Here is a 23865-nt window from a genome sequence, read left to right on the forward strand (position 1 = left end):
ACACAAATGGGAAACTTGGGGAAATGTGACATACAGTAAGTTAATTACCTAAAGTATACAAAGTGAGCTTACCATTTGAAAAATAAAGACAGCTATTCAAACAGCAAAATGGGAGAAAGACATGAGCAGATAATTTACAAAATGCATATAGCTGATTAACAAGCATGTAAAATGATATTCAAGCACATGGACTATCAAGTAAATTACAATGCAAATGACAACAAAAATTTAAAAGACAAACATTTAAAAAAATTTACGTTTTGAAAATGTTAGCTTTCTAAGTTACCATTCTCTTCTTTCTTTCAGTAGATGTTTAAAGAGTTGCCTTCATTTCCTTACCTTCTACTTACAATTTTGATCTTTATCTTCCTTGACACTGTATAAATGTTTTACTTTTACTGTCTTGGATTTGACTAGCTTTTATAGTATTGATTTATTAATCTTGTCTGATCATTCTAAATACATAATTACTTATTATAAATGAATAATATCACCTTATGTTTCATTTAATGGGATATCTGTATCAAATTTAACAACTAAAAACTATATTAAAAATAAGAAATTTCTATTTTGGATGTAAGTAAAAACAAATTCTTTTCTCTTGTGGGTGTGAGCCCTTCCTGTGTTTTCTTCAGAAGTTCAGTCTTTTTTTTTGGGGGGGGGGGGAAGGGGGGGTCGTGGGCCTTGAACTCTAGGCCTGAGCGCTGTTCCTCAGCTCTTCAGCTCTACCACTTGAGCTACAGCGCCACTTCCTAAAAACAAATTCTTATAACCAAATTTTGACAAACTAAAATAAGATCTAATAATTACCTTTAGAAAATCCCAGTTTTTGGGTAACTGTTCTTGCAATTTTAGACGTGGTTGCATCACTATAAAGATATACTTCATCCATACTGTGCCAGTCCACATGGTTTCGACTCAATTTGAAACTATGAATAGCTGTTTCAAAAGAGAAAATATAACTTGAAGGTCTCTAAGACAATGTTATGAAAAAATTATACCATTCAGATCTTTGAATCAATAGTACATAAGAACCCAGATATATACTTCAGTTCAGTAGAAAAAAATACTCATTAAAAAAACTTAGTTAAGTAATGGACAGAGACTTTATAAATGATTAATAATGCCACAGGAATAGCAACTTGCTAAGACAACATGTAGTAATTGGCATGATTATATAATTGTAGCCCCTAATATGAAGTTAATTAAAGAATTGCATTCCTAGGTGAGCTGATTTTTCCAAAGGCTTTAAGAGATTTAAAAGTCCTTAATAGTTCTAATATAGAAACTTAAGGTCCAGTTTTCCTGTTGGTTCCAGTAAAAATATCAAAAGATCTATAAAACTTTTAATCAGTATTAGGCAAAAATCAAACAGAGGGGATAACAACGTTCGACAAGAAATGTACTCATGGGCTGGGAAGGTGGCTCAGTGGTAGAGTGCTTGCCTTGCATGCATGAGGCCCTGGGTTCGATTCCTCAGCACCACATAAGCAGAAAAAGCCGGAAGTGGCACTGTGGCTCAAGTGGTTGAGTGCTAGCCTTGAGCTGAAGAGCTGAGGGAGAGCACCCAAGCCCAGAGTTCAGGCCCCACAACTGACACACACAAAAAAAATAAAAAAATAAAAGAAATGTACTCATTACCTTAACTCATGTAACTGTAACCCCTCTGTATAGCATCTTTACAACAAAATAAAATTAAAAAATAAAAAATAGAATAAAAGGTATTTTGGGAACAAATATTAAAGCTACTTTTCTGGCTATGTTCATCACAGTAGAAATCCAAATCTGAAAGATGTTTTAATGAGAAATTCAGTGTTTTTCTACCATGATGGTCAATATGCATTTCTCAAACTAGGTTTGAGAAGTCATTTGTGTGAGGCAGGGTCTGTCCTGATCATTTTTGTGTCTCTAGTACCAAACACAGCGTGTGGGCACAGATCACAAATTCAGTATTGTGAGTGGAAGCAATGGATTGAGAAACATATCCATCAAGTCAGAATTTGGTAATCCTGTATTTAGAAGGCCTTATACTTTTCCTTTGTATCTCTGATATAGGGTTAAGAAAAATCCCATGTTCTCATCAGAAAATAGGTACTAAACCTCAGGGCAAAATATTATTCTGTAATTTTATATGAGATATAAAGAAATTAAGTGACTTGCTACAAAACTAATTACCTGTGTAGTCTAACTAATTTGAAGATGGGTTGAAATTCAAGGTAAAGTAACAACATAGCCTGCTATAAAGAGATAAGGTGATGGCCAAGATCTAAGATCATGAGACATTTTTAAAGGAAAACCTGTTTCCTACTAGAATACACAGGTACAGTACAAGAAAATATAGTTCTTTTATGTTACAAATGCAATTTACAAAATGTATGTAAAACCCGCTTATATTTTACTTACCTGCCAGGGCACATGATTGATGCTGAAAATAAGACCTTAGTCTAAGAGCTAACACAATAAACATTCATATCTTTGGTCCTAAAGAAAACAAGGTCGGTTTTTTAAAATAAAAACAATTTTTGCAAAGTTTTAACAACTGTTTCCAAACCACATTTTGTTAAAATAGTGTTGAGCAACTTATGCTTAAAAAAACCTAAAACTACAAGATGGAGATCTAGAAGAGTGCTAAGCCAGCAAAATATTGCCCTTCCTTATCATCTACATCTTGTCTTAAAGCATCTTAATGGTGGTGAATGTCTTGCTACTGGACATATACATAGTTTACTAATGTTTATACATATGTATAGCACAATGGACACGTTAAAGAAACTAATTTCTATAAACTATTTCTCTAAACACAACTGAATGCTAAATCTGGGAATTTAGCTACACAGAGAAATAAAACTCCAATTACTGTACCTTGGGAACGCTTTCGTTTAAGACCTGCCGCATCTGTACTCTCCTTATATCCTCTCCATTTGAACAATGAAGGGAGGGAGAAGGGAGGGAGGTGGTAGACAACTAAGAAAGCAAAAACACTGAGCTTCAAAGTAAATTTAAATGAGGTTTGTCATTTTGCCTTTTTTTCTAGTATTAACTTTAAAAAAATGAGATATGTTTGACAAACATTATTCTAAATGCTTCATTTATTTTCCAGTTAAAACAGTAAAACAAATACTGGTCTAATGTTTATCAAATATATGCTCTATATACTAAAAGGAAATAAAGGCAAATGATTTACCAGTTAGACAATTATGTTACCATTTAATAACTTTGCATAGACAGAACCAAAAGAGAACATGGCATTTTTGAATGATTAAGAAATATAGACTCTATTTTTACAATACTAAGGTTATTTACTCTCTCCAAACACATTAACTCTGACAGCCAATAGCTGATATACAAAAGTGAGAATGACATATGCAATTTCTCATGCAGCCTGCCTAAGAAGATGCCACAGTATCCATTCTACTAGAGGTCTTCCATTATGAAGTATAATCGCTTGAAGCTTCTCTTAAGAACAACGCATTCTTTTCACAACTCTGTTCAAGTTGTTAGAAGACTGTGTGTTGTGTGTGTGTGTTGGTACTGAGGCCTGAACTCAGGACCTAGGTGCTGTCCCTTAGGCTTTCACTTAAGGCTGGTGCTTGGCCACTTGACTCAGTTCTACTTCCGGCTTATGGTGGTTAACTGGAGATCAGCAAGCCTAGGATGGCTTAGGAACCGTGATCCTCAGATCTCAGCCTCCTCAGTAGCTAGAATTATAAGCATGAGCCACCAGTGCCTGGCCTCGAAAGACTTTTTAAAAGTGAAAAAATAATTTAAGCAAATACCAAACTGAAAGCTTTACTTTTAATAATCTTGCCTGGAAAGATCAGTGATAAAATAATGAAAACAATGTATTAGGAAAAATGTATACTGTGACATCTTGTAAGCATAACACAATAAAGAGAAAAACCAGACATGGCCTTGATATTTGACAAATCAGTACTTAACCTTCAAGTCAATATTTTCACTGTCAAATTTTGCTAATTATATATCAATAAATTGTTTATATGATAAGTGTGCAATTATTTAAGTCCACTTGAAATTGAACCTTGAAAATTTGCTAGTTCAGTTAATAAATTATAGAACTTTAAAAAATAAAATATATAAGAACACAGATTGTAACTGAATTCATTTACATTTTGTGTTCTAATGTATTTTATTTTCATCCTTATTCCCTTTTACAATAATTTGACATTCAAAGGTTAAATACTGCTGAAATATAGAAATCTTAAAATTTCTGTAGGACAGTATCAGAAATGTAACAAATCTATTGCATATACAGATAAAATATATGCAAAGATTTGAACAGTAAAGGTATTTGAGAAATGCTCAAAAGGCATTAATGACTATATCTATATATTTAATACTACACCTATGTGTAAATAGATGTCTAGAAGAACTATAGACTAGGACTAAAAGCTGGGCTGCTACAACAGTATTATAAATAGATTTCAGTGTCATGGGTGAAAAAAATCACAACCGAAGCAATTTTCTTCACTGAAATGTTTCTTCTTTCATGTGCCTTCTGGTCAACTTATTCAGGAGTAGACACACACTCAGACCCAAAAATAATAAAAAAAATTCATTAGGAAAAACTGCTAGCTTATCAAAAGTGGATCAAACTGATGTTAACTCGAGAATAGAAACTAGATTTGTTTTAATCCTAGTAATAAAGCTAAATGAGCCAAATTCTATACTTACTTAAGAGAGAACTAAGCATATAGGCCACTTGACCACATTTTAAAATTATACAAATACTCTCAAAACACTAGTTAAGATAGGAAAAATGAAGGCATCTCTCTTCTAAATGAACAGCATAGCTTAAATGTCCAAGAAAAAAGACAACCATCAATATACACAGAAAAAAAAGGCTTTTCATTCCCCAAACTGAAAAAAACATTTAAGAACACTTTCAAAAAATAAACATTGTTCTTTACCTTTAAAAACTTATTTTCACTTGAAAGCCATTATTTGTTACACATTTTATAACAAAGTCAGAGAGCTTAATTTTTTCAACCCAAAGAATAGACTTAGGGGTATACTAAGTAGACTAGAGGGGAAAAAAAGTCTATAACTGTTAAGGAAATTCAAATGTAGAAAGTACTATTTAATGTTTTTATAATTTCTAAAAATAGTTTTAGTGATTCATAACTTAAAATGCTTTTATAAACTAAAATCTTATCCAGTAATGAAAAATTATTTCCAATAGAATAGCTAAAATGATTTTCAATAGATTTCCTATTTTATTTCATTCTCTTTATTATATAATTCTGAAAACAAAGGACTATCCAAAAAAGGGTTGGTAGCAGCATATTAATTCTTAGAACAGAAAAACTCAACTTTTCCCTTCATATAAAAAGCTGATATCATGGAATTTAGAAAACTTTTATTTTGAGACAGCATGATGGTATATCACCAGGCTGGCCTCAAACTTAGCTTTGTCCTGTTTCAGCCTCCTAAATGCTGAGATTACAAGCATGTACCACCACACTCAATGTTAACACAGAAAATTCTAACCCTTAGGAAGCAGCAGCCTTGTACATTCCAAATTTGTTAACAAGAAAATTCATGGCAATTTTTCCTCAGGGAAATTGAGATAAATTTATATTAAGAAAAAAAAACCCAGAAAGCTATGAGGTGGGAATCTTTATAGAAACCAAATAAAGAAGAAAATGAAAGGTGGTTTGTTTTGAGCTACTACTCTTCACTATGTAGCCAAGGCTGGCTTAGAACTCACTGAGTTGTCCAAATTGGTGACTGCCCTACCTCAGACTCCTAAGTGATGGAATATAGGTATGTACTACCATGTATGGCTCTAACTTCTGAAATGCTATTTTCACAACATGGAATATCATCCAGTGAGTGAGTGAAATATACACTCCTTCCACCCACTGAAATACTATATGGTATACAGAGCCACCCAGCACCTGTGCTGCTGCCACAGTACCTCAAATTAGCTAGAACTGTAAAATCCTCATCCTTTTACTTTCAACCTGTGACTTCTTTTTTTCCTTTGTGTGTGTGGTAAACGGAGCTTGCACCTAGGGCAATGAGCATTCTACAGAAGTGTACAATGTGCCTCTTGAAGACAGTATATGTGTGGCATTCTTATCAACTTGCCAAATCATTGCTTTTTAATTGGCATGTAAGTTTACTTATGTTTATTATAGTTTTTGAAATGAGCAGATTTAGATTTCTACTTTTTTTGGTCAATATGCTATGGTTTCTTTATTCTTTCTTAGTTTCTTTCAGATTAACTTAATGCTTAGTATTTGTTTAATTTCTCTATGCCCTTATTTTTAAGTTAAAAAAAATCTTTATTTTGGAATAACTTTGGGTACAGAAAGTTGCCATATATCCCCTTCAATCCAGCTACCCTTCATATTAGTAGCTTCAACAACTACAACAGAATTATCAAACCTAAGAAATTAATATTACATAATAATTTTATTCAGACTTTTCTATTTTTTTCTTTAGCCTTTTTTTATTCTAGGATACAACCCAGGATACAACACTGCATTTTGTTTCCATGTTTCTTAGTGTTCTCTTATGAGTATCAAGTTTTCAATCTTCCCTTTCTTTCATGAACCTTTATGCTTCTGTAGCATGTTAATTAGCTAGCCTGAATTTTTAGTTTTTCTGATGCTTTCTTATTGCTGAAATTACACATTTTTTGGATGGAGTCATATACAGTATTAATCTGTTTATTAGTTCAATTTCCTTTAAAAAACAATTACTGCATGTATTTAGACAAATTATAAATGAGTGAAACAGTGGTTTACTACTCTAAGTATTTACAAAGTTATTGTGGAAACCTGAGTTTATGTGTATGATTCATCTCAAGTGAAGTGATGAGCATTCATTTGTTAGGATACTAAATAAAGGTTTCCTAGCTTAGGAATGGAGTAGGAAATTTTTATTTTAGCTCTTAGAATTAAATTTAAAGTTTAAAATCACAAAATGTAAAAGACATCATTTTGTAGGTTGTCTTTATTTGGATGCTACAAAGTTGTACCAAATTTTCATAGATTTAATTAGATGCTAATAGATCAGTATGAAATTTAGAAGGAAGGAAAATATTTAATCTATTGCAATTCATGGCAATAGCTACCCTAAACAGTCAGAAAAAAAGGGGACAGGGGAGAATGATTATTTTTAGGGTTCTTGAAGGCAAGAATTCTGTTTAGTGCCTTATAAGTTATGTAAAGCACTTATTAAGTGTCTCTAAACATAATGTTTTAAAATATTTTTATTTATTAAACAGGATTTTCCAGACTACCTTCTTTTAATAACTCTACTAGATTGTGGTCACTGATTGTCTTTATCCCAAGTATCTTTTTAGAGCATTTAATACTCATTGTTACCTATGTTATCTTTTACATAGCGTTTTATAAATATTTAGCTGTAGACTTTGTCTTCTTCATAGGTTGAGGGTAAAAACTGTTTATTTCTTTCACAAAGTAGTTAACACAATATAGCCACACATGGAAGCACTCAAGATGTCTTTATCATATAAAGAGTTAAGGCTTTTATCATCTATACATGAGAAATTTAGGTGGAAAGGTATTTGTCCCCAATAAATGAACAAGACAGAAAATTTCAGCTTGGAGCAAAATAAATACTTTCTCAGTAATTCTCTCAAAAACACTTCCTCGGAAGTGGCGCTGTGGCTCCAGTGGCAGAGCGCTCGCCTTGAGCTGAAGAGCGCAGGGATATTGCCCAAGCCCAGAGTTCAAGCCCCATGACCGACAAAAAAAAACATTTCCTTAAAATGGTGGCTTTTTAGATGGCAAATGTTCTTTCCTTAAGACAAACTATAATTTTCAATGTACTGAAAAAAATCACTCAATCTTCAAAGATTATGTTACACCTTAACATATGGATGTATGCCTAATATGAATAAAAATAAAATTATAACAATATTGATACTGAATATCACTTATCTTTGTTAATAACAAAGTATACTGAATTTATAGCCAATATGCCACCTGACATGTACAGCTTGACCATGTTGTGCCACTCAATGTACATCCTTAAAGCTAGATACTTAAAAAGCTACTCACAAAATAAACCATGTTTTTACAATCAGATATAGTTACATTTGGGCACTTTGAGGAAAATGAGTATCCTTCCACAGTTAGTGCCTAAGCAAGGGAGTAGAAGTAAAACTGAAACATGAAAGTTTAAGTTTTATTGTAACCAAGATTCCTGATGGGTAAGATTAGAGAGTTGATGATTAACCTCCACCAGATGAGTTAGCAAATGAAAAAAAAAATTCTGAATACAATATTTTGAGAAAGGGGGATAATTTCAAATTTTACATACTCATTTTTTTCTTCCAAGCTCTATACACTATTAATGAAGAATTTAGGTTTTTGGCTGATCACGGTTTGTTAATAACTGCTTTTTTTGAGGAATAGACTTAGGGGGAAAAGAAAATCCAAAACTCAAGAATTCTCCAATGGCAATGAAATTATAAGTGATCCATCATTCAAATGCTGTGAAACAGGTTTGAGATTATTTTGATGGTGGTGATGAGAGGTGATGTTTTAAGTTATTATATAAAATCATAGATATATAAGATTTGCTATTTTGTTATCATATAGGCAAAGTATTTCTATTACAATCTGCAGGAATATAGTCTTCAACTTCATATTGAATTGATTTGTGTATACTGGTAAGTAAACCTTCAGCCTGATTAGGAAAGTAAGATATATTTTAAATTCCTAGAGTTTAGTGTCTGCATGTAACACACAACTATTATATAAATTTGTTAGATTTAACTGCCAATTTATGCAGAAGTTACAATTTTCCCAACTTTTAGCAAGTAAGAACAAAGGATAGTATCTTATAAGATAAACTGTGCAGCTTCCTTGCTTGTGACCAATGTGATGTATGTACCACATAGATGTATATGTGTTTGAAGAGGTAAGAGTAAAGATAAAGAGTAGGTAAGAGAATTTATTAATATTAAGGAAAACATCCTTGGTCAGTATACAGTTCCTTGTTCTGTCACTGTTTCAGCAATATTTCAAACACACAATGTTTTTCATGTTGCACGCTGAGTTACCTGACCAAAACTGAATTTCTCTGCTTCTGAAAAATCACTGTGTTTTAATTCATTCTGTTCAACAGGGCTTACCAAGAAACCTCCCAAATAAAGGCAGGCATAGATGAAGAAAAGCTATTAGATGAAAAAAAATGTAGATACCGACACAATCTAATCTACCTGTACATTTATACTCACCAGAATAGTTGATCCCACTGCCTGCAGTAAATGGAACAATAGAAGTAGTTTTAACTTTTATCGCATATTTTGAAGTTTACTCAAGATTCAGGCACATTATGAAAACATGAGATACTTAGCAATTATATAATAATTTTAACTACTGAAATTTGTCCAATTGCTAAATAAGGAAATTTAAGGAGCAGACTATTTTAAATTAGAAATTGATATGTTGTCATTAAGAAGACAGCTAAAGAAACACAAAGACAATTACGGTCTTTTAAAATTCTAGAGAAAAACAAATATAAAATATTAAAAAATTGTACTTTTAATAGAATTGGTAAGCTCAAATTATTATTATTTTTTCTGATTTTAAGTTAAAAAATCCCCCCCCCCCCCGCCCCTTCTCCGGTCCTAGAGCTTGAACTGTGGGCCTAGCCACTGACCCTGACCTTTTTTTTTTTTGGGTCCGGTCGTGGAGCCTGAACTCTGGGCCTGGGCGCTGTCCCTCAGCTCTTCAGCTCAAGGCTAGCACTCTACCACTTGAGCCACAGCGCCACTTTTTTCTTTTTGCTTATGTGGTGCTGAGGAATCGAACCCAGGGCCTCAGGCATGCAAGGCAATCGCTCTACCACTGAGCCACCTTCCCAGCCCCATGACCCTGACCTTTTATTACTTAAAGTTAGCACTCCACTACTTAAGCTTCATATAGCTCTACTTCTGTTTTTTTTTTTTTTTTTTGTGGTTAATTGCAGATAGGAGTCTCATGGACTTTTGCTGCTGGCTGGCTTCGAACTGTGAACCTCAGATCTCAGCCTCCTAAGTAGCTAGGATTACAGTTGTGAGCCACTGGTGCCTGGCGAAACTTTTGGGGTAATTAAAAAACTCTAGAAAAAAATTAATTCAAGGAATATAACACAACCATTTGTCTATTTATAGTAAATTGTGTTAGCAATGGAACATTCATATTAATAAATACTTAAAGTTTAGAAATTCATAGTTTAAATTCAGAATAAAAACTAAGTATTTAAAAAAATCAGATTCAGAGATGGGTGTGTGGCTCAATGGCAGGGAGGTATAATTTTCCAGGACCTCAATAAAAATCAGATTTTATAAATTTTAACAGAGTTCAAAATTTTTTTTAAAATCAAACTTACCAACGACTCTAAACTTTACAAATATTTTGCTTGTTTACAGAATATATAAATGCATTAACCTGTCTTACCATCTTTTCCATCTATGGATTTTGACACTTCAATATCAAAATTTTCCTGCATCTGGTGACCCCTAAAGCAGTTGAGATGTTCTTGCTCAATTAAATTACTTTCTTCTTCTTCTAGAGGCTGCCAAGTCCCATCAATAAACCACTGTCCACGCATCACTGGTATTTTATCAGACTCTGAAAAGAAAATAACAAAATTTTATATCTGGAATTCAATTTCTCAAAAGGAGACATAGTAGCTACTGCTCTCTCCCAAACACTTTCATGACCTGATACCATCTAAAGTGTTAAAATACAAAGTTCAAGCCTATATATATACATATTTAAACAAAAGCTAAATAAAAAATTGTTATTGTAAAGGTGATATGCAGAGGGGTTACTGTTTAGGTATATCTTTTTTTTTTGTAGCAAAAATATTTACTTGAGATCCTAAATAATGCAAATTAGGAGGCTAAAGGGGATAAGACAGATTTCATGTAGGGCTTTGTTGGCAGTTACAAAGTCTTAGCAAATACTAAAATCACATCCCAAAGGTAGTGTGTAGAAATTGTAGCACAGAAGTATTCTACACTCTTTAAGGCTTGGAGTTCATAAATTCTTAGCTAATACGCAGAAATAAATGAAACAATTATGGTAAATTCCTTATCTTTTAGAATAAAAAGTTGAAAGATTTTCTTGAATAACAACATTCCTTTAACTAATCATAGCTCCTGGAAGCCTGTAACATGCTTAAAAACGTTTTTAAAGAAAGCAAAAGTAAATGATAAATAAAATCTTGAAAGTAAAAATGAGATAAAAATAACACCTGAAAGTGAAAGCAAAATGAAATGGAGGAACTTAGCTATCTAAGGAGCTGGTGATTAACTACATAAAAGTGAATTTGAGGCTTACCTGGGCCATTAAGACCTTGTCTCAAAAACCCAGAGATAGCCAGAGAAACCCAGGGGCCAGGTGCCTCATGCTTACAATCCTAGCTAGTCAGGAGGCTGAGATCTGAGGATCATGGTTTGCAGCCAGCCAGGGCAGGAAACCCCATGAGTAATTATTGCCAATAAACTTCTCAAAAAACTGGAAGTGGTACTGTGGCTCAAGTAGGGCATTCACCTTGAGCAAAAGCAGCTCAGGGACAACGCCCAAGACCAGAGTTCAAGCCCTAGGACAAGCAAAACAAACAAGCAAAACCCAAAGATACACTGGGTGCCAGTGGCTCATGCATGTAATCCTACTCAGGGGGTTGAGATTTCAGGATTGTGGTTCAAAGGCAGCCTGGGCAGGAAAGTCTGTGAGACATTTCACCTCCAAAAAAGCCGGAAGTGGTGCTGTGGCACCACAGGATATCACCCAGGCCCAGAGTTCAAGCCCAAGAACTGGCAACCTGCTCCCCACAGAGGCACAGATTTCAGTGTACAGCCTCTGTAATCATACATTTCCATTAGAAATGTCAATATGAATGATGCATTTTAACAAAGACCAAGTCAATATGAGTACTCTGAATATAAAGACTGTAATATCTAAATATTTCCCATAAGGAACCCAAGAATCCTTGAAGAAAGGGCTAATTCCAGTTCTGGGACAGGAAATATATTAGTTAACACCCTCCTATTAAATCTGAACTATGATGTATATATTGAAAGTTTCCTATTGTGTATTTCTATTGCTTCTTGCATTGTCCTATAGTCTGCTTTGGCAATTCTGCTATAATTTAGGTGTTCAATGTGTTCACACTCTTAAGAATACTGAGAATTATGACTGTCAAAATTATAAGTTCACTTGTTGTGTTTAAAGCCTTTTTTCCTGGATTCTACTTGTCTATTGAGATTGCAACCTCTGATTTCTTATTCTTTCCATTTGCCTATGATATCTTTGCATGTTACTTTAGTCTTAACCTTTGAAATCACTGTTTTAGATATGTTTGCATACAGTATATAAATGGATTTTGCTTTATGTAACAATTTGAAAATCTTTCCTTGTGAATAAATGCAATGTTTATTGATATGGCTGAAGTTTGAATGCAGTTATAATTGCTATGCTTATTATTAATATTTTTCTTCTAGTATTTTTGCTTGTCCATTTTAAATGGCATCCTTTGACTTTCTTTTACTACCTGTTTAATTGCCAATTATTATATTAATATATTTATATTTTAGCTTTGTTGGAATATATAACAGTCACACCATGTTCCAGTTTGCACTCAGGGCCTCGTACTTGCTAGCTAGGCAAACACTCTATTGCTTAAACCTAAGCTTCATCCCTATCCCTCCCTCATCCTTATTTGCTTTAGTTACTTTTCAGACAGGGTCTCATATTTTTTGCCTGGTTCAAACCATGTCTTCCTATTCCTACCTCCCAAGCATCTGGGATTATGGGGATGAGTCACAGCATCAGGTATAATACAGCTTTCTTTGAGAATAATTTCCTTTCCAAAAGTAAAACTATATTCTACTTATGCTTTCTGCATTTTCTTTTCTTTTTAAATAATTTTTATTATCTTTAAGTAGTTGTACAAAGGATTTGCCATTTAACAAAGCAGTTTATGAACACAATATATTTTGATCAAAGTCACCCCTTTCAACATTCTCATCCATTCCCTTCCCTCACTCTTCTAATGTCTATGATACGCAACATATTTACCTATTATTGTACAATACTAATATACTCTACCTATAAACCTACTTACTAAAATGCCTAGCTTTGTAGTTCCTGATTCTATATTTATATAATATATAAAACAGTCTTTACAATATCTACCATTTATACTGCTATAATCTGTACAAACTACAAATTCTTTAGCATCACAAGACAATGTCAGATTTTCAACAATTCAGTGACTGCTGCCACTCTTTTCAATTTAAATCCTAACAGGAATGGTCTTGCTTGTCCCTAGGGACTTTACTTCACTCCTAAGGGTAGTTACATCTACTTGTATCTGCCATTTGTGTGTGTGTTTATTGTTGTTACTAGAGCTTGAGCTCAGGCCCTCATGGTCTCACTCAGCTTTTGGTTCATGGCTGGCACTCTACCACTTGAGTAAGTCCTCCAGTCCTATGTGTGTATTCTTTACAGTTCTCCTTGCTCTATTATTCTCTTTTGTTAAGTCTTTTAAGTTGTTTCTGGTAAAATTAGTGTCAATCTATTTATCTTTTCTTTGTGGTTTCCAACCCTGGTAGAATAGCAGATTCATTTGAGGAATTAAAAGAGATTTTCATATTCCCTCTTATACAACTGTCTCTGAAGACAGGATCCAGAAATATGTATTTTTAAAGTTACAAATAAGAAGTAAAATACTCATCAGGTGATCACTGGTTCCCAACCAGTTTAAATTATTTACGAAGTTGATCATTCATCAAAGCTAAAAATACTGAGCATACTATCATATATATTCACAAATTATATGTGTAGTAGTCAGGTTTTATTCATTAAAAACACATATGAAAACAGATAAACTGAAAGTCCCAAACTGAAAGTAAATATAAATTCAAATATTTCCATTGTAACACTTCCAAAAGCAGTGCTTACACATTCTATTTTGTTTTTCAGTGCTTTACATTATATAGAATCTTTGTGTCTGGAATTGTAGCAGCTTTTTTTTGAACTCTAGACTTACATGCCCAACTGCCCAGTGAATACTTCCACATGGCTGTGCAGCAGACAATTAAATACAATATGCCAAAATTACCCCAAGCATCATTGGGTAGAAGACCTATCCCCTCCACAATCCAACAAGGTAAAAAACAACAACAACAAAATTTAATTCTGTGAGAATCATCAGCATTAAAATTCAGGAAAAACTTCAATCCCTATCTGTTTCTGTTTTGGTCAGTCATGGGGCTTAAACTCAGGGCCTGGGCGCTGTCGCTGAGCTCTTTTTGCTCAAGGCTAGTGCTCTGCCACTTTGAGCCACAGTACCACTTTCAGTGATCTGGTGGTTAACTGGAGATTTAAGTGTCTCACATACTTTCCTGCCTGGACTATTTTTGAACCATGATCCTCAGATTTCAGCCTCCTGAGTACCTAGGATTATAGGCATGAGCCGCTGGTGCCTGGCTTGGTTTTTTTTGGGGGGGAGGGGGGGTAAGGGGAGGAGGCAGGGCTTAAGCTCTGGGCCTGGGTGCTGTGCCTGAGCTCTTCAGCTCAAGTTGAGTGCTCTACCACTTGAGCCACAACACCACTTCCAGTTTTCTGGTGGTTAACTGAAGGGAGATAAAAGAATCTCACGGATTTTTCTGCCTAGGCTGGCTTTGATCCATGATCCTCAGATCTCAGCTTTTTGAATAGCTAGGATTACAGGTGTTGAGCCACCAGCACCCAGCTGTCTGTCTAGGCTTTTTTTTTTTTTTCTCTCCAAGTTATTTTTTTTTTCTAACTCTCTTCTACTTTATTTCCAATGTTCCTGTCAAACAGAACTTCTTCCTGCCCTTAAACACACCATTCATTCTTTCTGCCTGTACTGTCCCTTAAGACTCAAGCCTGCTTCTCTGAAGAGCTTTTGATGAGGTAGGGTGATATCACTCCCTTCCTTTGCCTAGTAGACAACAGATAAATATGGTGAATTAATTAGTTTTATGTTTAACTGAAACAAAACACTCACCGTACAAGAGAATAATATTTAGGAAGATGTCAGATGAATGTCAAATTGCCAAAATAATTAATTTTCAGAAGAATTAATTACAAATGAAACAATAATCTCAATTTAAGTTGGAAAGTGGGTAGAATTCAAAAGAAAAACTAAAATGAAAAACTGGGGGGGGGGGGGGGGGGGAGCGGTACTGAGGTTTGAACTTATTCCTGTCCTAGCTAGGCAACTAAGCACATCACCACTTCAACCCTGTTTCCAAGTTCATTATACTTCACAGGTTTTTTTTGTTTTGTTTTGTTTTTAAATAAGATTTCATGGTTTTGCTTGGGCTGACTTTAGACCATAATCTTCCTATTTACTCCTTTCCAACAGCTGGGATTACATACATGTGCAACCACAACTGGCTTGTTTTTAAAGTAAGATTCTTGCTAACTTTTGGCCAGGGCTGGCTTTGAACCAAGATTCTCCTGGCTGGGATTATAAATGCATACCTCTATGCCCTGCCCTTAAAATACGTATTTTTTCCTCTGTCAGTCCTGGGACTGAGGTCGGGGTTGGGTGCTAGCGGTCGCTGAGCTTTCCTGTTCAGGTCTTGAGCCACTGTTCTACTTTCAGCTTTTTGGTGGTTAACTGGAGATCAGAGTCTAATGGACTTGCTGCCCAGGCTGGCTTCAAATTGCGATCCTAAGAGCTCAGCTTCCTGAGTAGGTAGGCATGGGCCACCAGTGCCTGACTCTAACGTACTTTTTTAAATGTGAAAAATAAGAGAAAAGATCTCTGTATTCAAAATTCTAACGAGTACAGAAATAAAAAATATGCAATAAAGCAGCCACAGAAAACATTTAAGAAATTCCTTAGACCAAGTTTTAAGAAACATATTTGAGAAATAGATTTAGAAAATCACCATACAGGTAAAGTAAATAATTAAGGCAAGAAAATCTTACATATATTTACAAAATACAGACTATTAGGAACTGTGTCTGCTCAGATAATGTGAATGCCACAGATGTTACACAGAAGAAATAAAAATTAGCAGAAGACTCAAGAGGGCCTGGGCATCATTCCAATTCAATTTCTTAGTGTCATTTGTAAGAATATTGTCTGACAAAAGGCAAATTATCAGTATTAATGTAATAATGTGAAAACACTGCAGGGACTGGGAAGGGGGCTCAGTGGTAGAGCGCTTGCCTTGTATGCCTGAGGCCCTGGGTTCCATTCCTCAGTACCACATAAGCAAAAAGAAAGAAGCTGGAAGTGGCGCTATAGCTCAAGTGATAGAGCACTAGCATTGAGCTGAAGACCTGAGGGACAGTGCCCAGGCCCAGAGTTTAGGCCCCACGACCAGACCCCCCCCCCAAAAAAAAAAAAACAAACAAACCAAAAAACACTGCAAAACAAGTTTGAGACTAGGGAGCCATCACAGTCTATCCTTAGTGCTATGACAAAATGCCACCCCACCAACTATGTAGCTCATAAATAGAATTTTTCACCGTCCTACAGACTGAGAACTTGAGAGACAAGGTACTAGCAAATCCAGTGTCTGGTGCAGGCCCACTTTCTGCTTCACTGATGGTATCTTCATGTTGCACCCTCACAGAGAAGAAGATGCAAACTAGCTCCCTCACTTTCAGTCCTCTTTTCTAAGGGGCATTGAACCCTTTTAGGAGAACCTAAAGTTACTTCCCAAAATTATTATCTTGGGGGTTAGGATTTCAACGTATGAATTTTGGGGGTGAGAAAAACATCCAGTTGATTATAAGAGTATATGAGATAGGGACACAAGAGGTTTTATCTTTGTTGCTGTTGTTTTTAATGTACTTATAATATATTGTAATTTTTTTTGTTTCTTTTGTATGTTCTTCCCCCATGGTATAACCCTGTTTTCACTATATTTGATTCCAGTGCCCTGCATCTTGTATATTCATTTTTCTAATGTGAGGAGGGGAAAGGAAATAACAAAATGATGAAATCAGGATACAGGTTGACCCATTGTAACAATGAGATTTACAAGACACTATGTTGAAAATGAACTTTACAGCTTGAGGGGTGGGGAGGGGGTAGAAGTTGGGAAGGAAGGGATGGTAGGGGAAAAACAAAGGAGGGGGGTAACAATGCTCAAGAGGAGTACTCATTACCTTACTCACGTAACTGTAACTCCTTTGTACAGTATCTTTACAATAAAAAATATATATTTAAAAAAAATTAAATGAGTAACTTTTTCTGTTAGGCACAGATTTCATGCCAGCAAAAAAGAAGCAGCAGCAAGCACTTTTGATGTAAAAATCCAACATTTACTTCTATACCTCATAAAAACAGTTGCAGAAGATATCTCAGTGCTACTGTGGGGCAAAAGCCACTTGATCTGCCTGGTCATTACAGATGTTATACTGTCCACTCTTGACATACCTGGACAGGAAGACATGCAATATTACAGTGGGAATACTGGGTTGTGCCTAATTTAGGGGAAATAAAGATCAAACATAAGAAAGTGAATCAATATGCTAACCTTAAAGGACAGACTACTGTTTCCAGCAGTGAAGAAATAACACCTATTGGATTTATAATACCACCTTGAATACTAAAAAAACAGACAAAACCTATGCAATGACGACTTTCAGCTACTGCAGAAAGGACAGTGATTACTGGCAAGTTTCCAGGCTATGGTGCAGGAAGAGGTGACCCACACAAAACTAAACAATCTTGCTTAACTGTAGAACAACTCAGGGCAAAGTGGCTGAAATCTGTCTCCTTGAAAGCCTCAATACTGATTTATGCTCACAGAAACTAACTAAAAAGAAGTGACACACAGAAGAGGCACTAGAGGGAAAAAAGCAAGTTCAACTATCTCTAGAGTTCATAACAGGGCTAGGAATAGTTTATATTCCCATTAGACTTTATCTATGGGGGTACTGAGAAATGAACCTATAAAGTATTTACTCAGCAGTGAGGAAAAATTACTTTCACAATAAAAGATGGTCTGGCCAGGTACTAGTGGCTCATGTCTGCTATCCTAGTAACTCAGAAGGCTGATATTGGGAGGATTGTGGTTTGAAGCCAACTAGGGCAGAAAAGGTCATGAGATTCCATCTCCAAAATAATCAGAAAAAAACGTAGGGCTGGAAGCAAGATCAAGTAGTAGTGTACTAGTAGTATACTAGTTGAGCAACCTGCATGAGATCCTGAGTTCAAACCCCAGTACTGGAGGAAAAATGTTCTCACCATAACAAGTCTAAAAGAACACCTTGATAGGATCAAACTAATTTGCAGTAACTTCATTTTTTATGAAACAAAGCTCACAACACTAAAGGAATCCTGCAAAATCCAAACAATACCTGATACAACATTACATCCCACTTTTGGGAGAAAAGTTAGCCAACAGAAAACAGATCCCGAAATAATAAAGATGGTAAAATCAACAAAAAAAAAGACATTAAAAACAATCATTACACTGACTAGATTTAACAAGGCAGAGAACATGAGCATAAGGAGAAACGCAATTTAAAAAAAAAATACTTGGTAAGGGGAAAACAAAGGAGGAGGCAACAATGCTCAATAGAAAATGTACTCATTACCTTGCTCATGTAACTGTAACCCCTCTGTACAGCATTTTTACAATAAAAAATGTACAAAAATACTTAACTTGAACGTCTAGAAATGAAAAATGCACTATCAAATGAAAAATACACTGAATGAGATCAACAGTAGCTTAGACATTGAAGGTCAGTGATATTGTTCAAGTTCATAATATAGCAATAGGACATATTCACGTAAGAACACAGCCATAGAAAGCAAGGTGCAATTGGCTCATGCTATTTAGGGTGGCTGAGCTCAGAACATCCCAGTTTGAAGCTAACCCTGGAAGAAAAGATTTTGAGGCTTTATCTCCAAAATAACTAGAAAAAAGCTTGGCTAGAGGCGTGACTCACATGATAGAGCAACAGCTAAGCAAGAAAGCTGAAGCATTAAGATTATGGCAAACAACCTCTCTCCCAGAAAACCCAGTACTGGCAAAAAGTAATAATAAAACAGCACAATAGAATCTACGTAAAATAAAATGCAAATTAAAAAAGAAAAGAAAAATGACAGAGCTGTGGGGCAAATAAAAATGGAGGTTATAGTATAATCCAAGCAGACTAATTTACATGAAGTAGCTCTTAAAGAAAAGGGGTAATGAGAACAGAAAAATAATTTGAAGAGCCATTTTACAAATTTGGTGAAAACTATATGCTTGCAGTTCCTAGAATCTCAACACATAGACAAAATACAAAGGAACATAAATATGAAAAAAATCACATCAATGTGAATCATAATCTAACTGCTAAAAGTCATTAATAAGGCAGGGTTACCAGGAAAAAGATGACTTCTAGATAAAACAATGGTAACATGGAACTTACATATGAAACTAAAAATCAGAGACAAAGGAGTAGATTTTAAAATCCTGATGGAAATAAAAATATTAAAGATTATTTATCCCACATGAATATCTTTCAAAAATGGAAGAGAAATAAGAGTTCTTTAAAAGGACAGCTTAAAGAAAAAAATAAAAACACAATTTTTGAGTTTATAATACAAATAGCAGTAAAATGTATTGTAAGAGCAAAGGCCAAGAAGTAGGAAGTAGAACACACTGAGGAACTTCTACCCAGATATATAGTCATTTTTAAAGTTTATTGTGACATGCTAAAGATGCATAATGAAAAATCGAAGAGCAACCAATACAAAACAGAAAAGTATAACTGAATCCCAAATTTTGCTTAGGACAGAGAAAGTTAAGTGTATTATTCCTTTTATTTTTGTTGTCTTTATGGGGCTAGAACTCTGGGCCTGTGTGCTGTTCCTTAGGTCTTCAGCTCAAGGTAAGTGCTCTACCACTTGAGCCACAGCGCCACTACCAATTTCTGGTGGTTAACTGGAGATAAGTCTCACAGACTTCCCTGCCTAGACTGGCTTTGAACCATGATCCTCAGATCTCTGCCTCCTGAGTAGCTAGGATTACCCAGGTGAGCCACTATTCCTACTTTTAAACACACCAAAACAAACACCAAATTTGAATGTGCAAAATGACAACATTCTTTGAGCTCTGCAGATAAAAAAATATCTGAGGTAGACAGAGAGACACCATATGCAAACACTTCCTTGGAATCAAGAGATTTTAGCCTGGAAGGCTCAAGGGGAAATGGCACCCCCTACAGGTTCTTCCATAAAGACCTAGCCAGAATATCATTAAGAGATTCTATGGGAATAAAGGGAAATACAAATTCATATCTCTTTCATAGTATAGCTTCCAGGAAGGAACCATGGCATGAATGGGAGAGGCCGGAAGTCTTGCCAGGATCCCTCCTCCTTATTTTGTATGGAATGACAGAGCAATAGACAGGAGGAAAGAACAACACAAGCCTCACAACTGACTAAAAAAAAAAAAAAAGATACATATGTATACACATACATACATACACATACATATGCCTAATAACCATATATAGGTATGTATATATATATATAGTACATGTACATATATATGTATGCATAGCTTTCCATATACCTTTCTGACAAACAAAACAGGTGCCTCACACTGTTTTCAATTCTCAGAAGGTAAAGCTTCTAGGTCAAGAAAATTATACTACCCTGTCTTAGATATAAGAGCTTACACTTATTTGAACAAGTACTGTGCTAAGCAACCTACATACATATACTTCAACTAACTCTAAACAGGAATAATCATTTTGATCTTAATCCTGTGAAGCAGGACGCAGGAATGATCCTCCATTTACAAAGGAGAGTAACTCCTGTCAGAGAGAGATCATAATTTCCTCAAAGCCACATAGCTGTAGTAAAGCCAAGATTCAAACTAAAGCAATTTGACAACAAAATTATATTCTCTGATCCCACACAGCTTTTATATCCAGTGCTGGGGAAGGGATGGCTATCTCATGTCTTTGGATTAGAGACAGATTCAAGATTATTTCAACGTATATCTTCCACTAGATGCCAGAACCTATCTGCCATCCCTACCATGGTTAGTTTATTGCTATCTTTGCTAGTTAAAGAGGAATCCCTCAGTTTGCATGCTAGACCTCCTCTTCTATTGTAAGGGGAATTGTTGTGGACTATTTTCTTCTTGCCAAAATGGCAGAAAACCAAGAACTACTGGCTCTGCCTCAACTGAAAACTGAGCAGTCTTTTAGAAAACCATAAAATTCTCAATTGTATCAAAAATCTTGGTAGGTGGTAGAGATGATCTAAATGAGCTTTTGGGGGGAACAGCCAGTACCTCCCACATTTGGTGACAGCACCTACATACCCTCCACCCCCAAAAACTACAGATGCTCAATATTTTGGAATCCTTCTATGTGAAAGAATTCCGAGCCACAAGCAATAGATTCATGACACAGTGAATGGTATACTTCTTTCTCTGATGTCCAAGCCAGGAAGACTCAAGACAACACAGGTCATTCAGAGGCCTGAGACCAGGCAAAAATTACAAGGGCAGACAACAGTTACTAGGGCTCAAGGGATTTCCCTATTTGAGAGGTAGTGACTAAAACAGGTCAAGAAAATGCCATTTCAATAGAGTCTTGAAGTCAAATTGAGAGAGCCAAGAATATTAAGTAGGTGTAAACTTAGGAAAGGAAAATGGAGAAATAATAATGGCTAACAGTTACATGGAATTTACTGCTTATGGAATAGCTCAAGATCTTTAAATACCTTTACTCATTTATTAAAATAATCAGAAAAAGCAGATACTATTATTGAGGAAAGTACAGAGAATTTTTTATTTATTATTATTATATTTTTGCCAGTCATGGGGCTTGAACTCTGGGCCAGAGTGCTGTCCCTCAGCTCCTCAGCTCAAGGCTTGGGTGTGCTGTCCCTCAGTTCTTCAGCTCAAGGCTAGCACACTCTACCACTTAAGCCACAGTGCCACTTCTGGCATTTTCTGCTTATATAGTGCTGAGGAATCGAACCCAGGGCCTCATGCATGCAAGGCAAGCACTCTACCACTAAGCCACCTTCCCAGCCCAGCACAGAGAATTTAAGCTGTGTAAGGTCACACAGAGTAAACAGCATGGCTGGGATTCTGAGCCAGTTTGGTACTAGTGGCCCATCCTTAACTGATACTCAATGCTGCCTTTCTAGAAAAGCCAGCTGGAGGTAGCAGAAATGAGTTTTAGTAAGGTGAAGGGTGATAGGAAAACAAATGTTGCAAACCAGTTCCATCCTGTATGTGTGGTCTCTCATGGTCTCTATAGATCTCTGCATAAAACAGAATCCTGTCAGGTAATCAAAAATTCAAACATCAGCCCTATATTTCAGAACTGACATATACACTATACACAAAGTAGAACTGAACCTCTCCCCACCAGAAATATAGCTCACATAAAGTAATACACCAGGCTAAAATTACAAAATAAAATACAACTATATTCAAGTTTTTCTAAAATAAGATTTCTGGCTGAAGATGTAGTTTAGCTTGTCTATCATACACAAGGCCCTTGGTCAATTCCCAGTACAACCAAAACACACCAGCACCAAGAAATAAAACAAGGTCTCATTTTTTTAAAAATAAAAGGCAAAGAGCAGAACATGGGTATTTAGTGTGTCTACAAAATGTGAATGCTAAGCAAAGTCTAGTGATCTATTCATAAACTTTATAGATGTACCCTGTCTCACTGAGTGCTAGGCATATATAGAGTTAACTTCAGCAGTCACATTGGAGGAATAAGTGCCAGTGAGCGTACTTGAGCAGCCACACTGTAGTTTCTTCAGTTGGAGTGGTATTCAACACTGGTTTCCTTTGAAGTAGACTCTTTATGATGATTTTTTTTGAGTTAAAGCAAACCCTTAGGTCTTCCAAGACCATAAACTTACAGGAAGCTTAAAATACATACCAGATGTTAAAATCCAACATATGGAAGGACTAGCTGAGTGAATGAAGCAGACATGAAATAATCTGGGCCTACTGAGAAGCTATTCTACATTCCATAAGAATAACTTATTCAGTTAATAAAACATGCATTGAAAGCTGGCCATTGTAAAAAAAGTAGTGAAAATGCAAGAGTAGGATTTTATTTAACTATGTCTATACTAAGGCTCAGAAGTAATTCCAGGTGTACTCCTGTGTATCATGTAAAGTTACTGAGTAGCACAATCCATAGCATGATTTAAAAACCTTAGGTTTTAACATTTCATACAGCAGTTCTATGTCCAATGTCACTTAGCTCAAGATGTATTCTGTCAGTGTTTAGAATAATGGTCCACTAAGTAGTAGCCAGAGGGAGAATAGGTAATAGATTTTTTTTATTCAAACAGTAAAAATTATATTCTTGCACATAAATGCTTACTTCATAGCAATTTGGAAATAGCATCCAACACTCAGAATTTATGTTTTTCTGAGGTTTTAAGATAGCTGAGGTCTTGTGATGCAGAAATACAAATTTCCAAAAACTGTTCCGACCCCCAGTAGTAATTTGACGGTATATCTGAATGACTATCTAGATGTAATTTAATATAATAAGAAATTAGGGCCAGGTGCCAGTGGCTCACGTCTGTAATCCTAGCTACTCAGGAGGCTGAGATCTGAGGATTGCAGTTTCAAAGCCAGTTTGTGCAGGAAAGTCCATGAGATTCTTATCTCCAATTAACCACCAGAAAACTGGAAGTGGTGCTGTGGCTCAAAAGTGGTAGAGTGGGGGTTAGGAAGATGACTCATTGGTACAGTACTTGCCTTGCATGCTTGAGGCCCTGGATTCTATTCCTCAGCACCACATAAGCAGAAAAAAAAAGCCGGAAGTGGCACTGTGGCTCAAGTGGTAGAGCATTAGCCTTGAGCTGAAGAGCTGAGGGACAGCA

At 35.5% G+C, this 23865-nt stretch overlaps 1 protein-coding gene across 4 annotated transcripts in view; it reads right to left on the bottom strand.

Annotated features, from left to right (window-relative positions):
• Nucleotides 1-23865, bottom strand: part of Ddhd1 (DDHD domain containing 1) — a 69340-nt gene that overhangs the window by 38886 nt on the left and 6589 nt on the right. For 2 of the 4 annotated variants that reach the window (XM_042677814.1, XM_042677811.1), the window contains exons 2-3: nt 10443-10616; nt 811-939 (exon numbers count right to left, since the gene is read on the bottom strand). In XM_042677814.1, the coding sequence (XP_042533748.1) occupies nt 811-939; nt 10443-10616 (303 nt within the window). Of the gene's footprint in view, nt 1-810; nt 940-2862; nt 2965-9238; nt 9260-10442; nt 10617-23865 lie in introns of all 4 variants that reach the window. The other 2 variants (XM_042677810.1, XM_042677812.1) reach the window with 2 other exon arrangements.

This window comes from Dipodomys spectabilis, unplaced genomic scaffold (assembly GCF_019054845.1).
Source record: "Dipodomys spectabilis isolate Male_0828 unplaced genomic scaffold, ASM1905484v1 ptg000042l, whole genome shotgun sequence".
NCBI lineage: Eukaryota > Metazoa > Chordata > Mammalia > Rodentia > Heteromyidae > Dipodomys > Dipodomys spectabilis.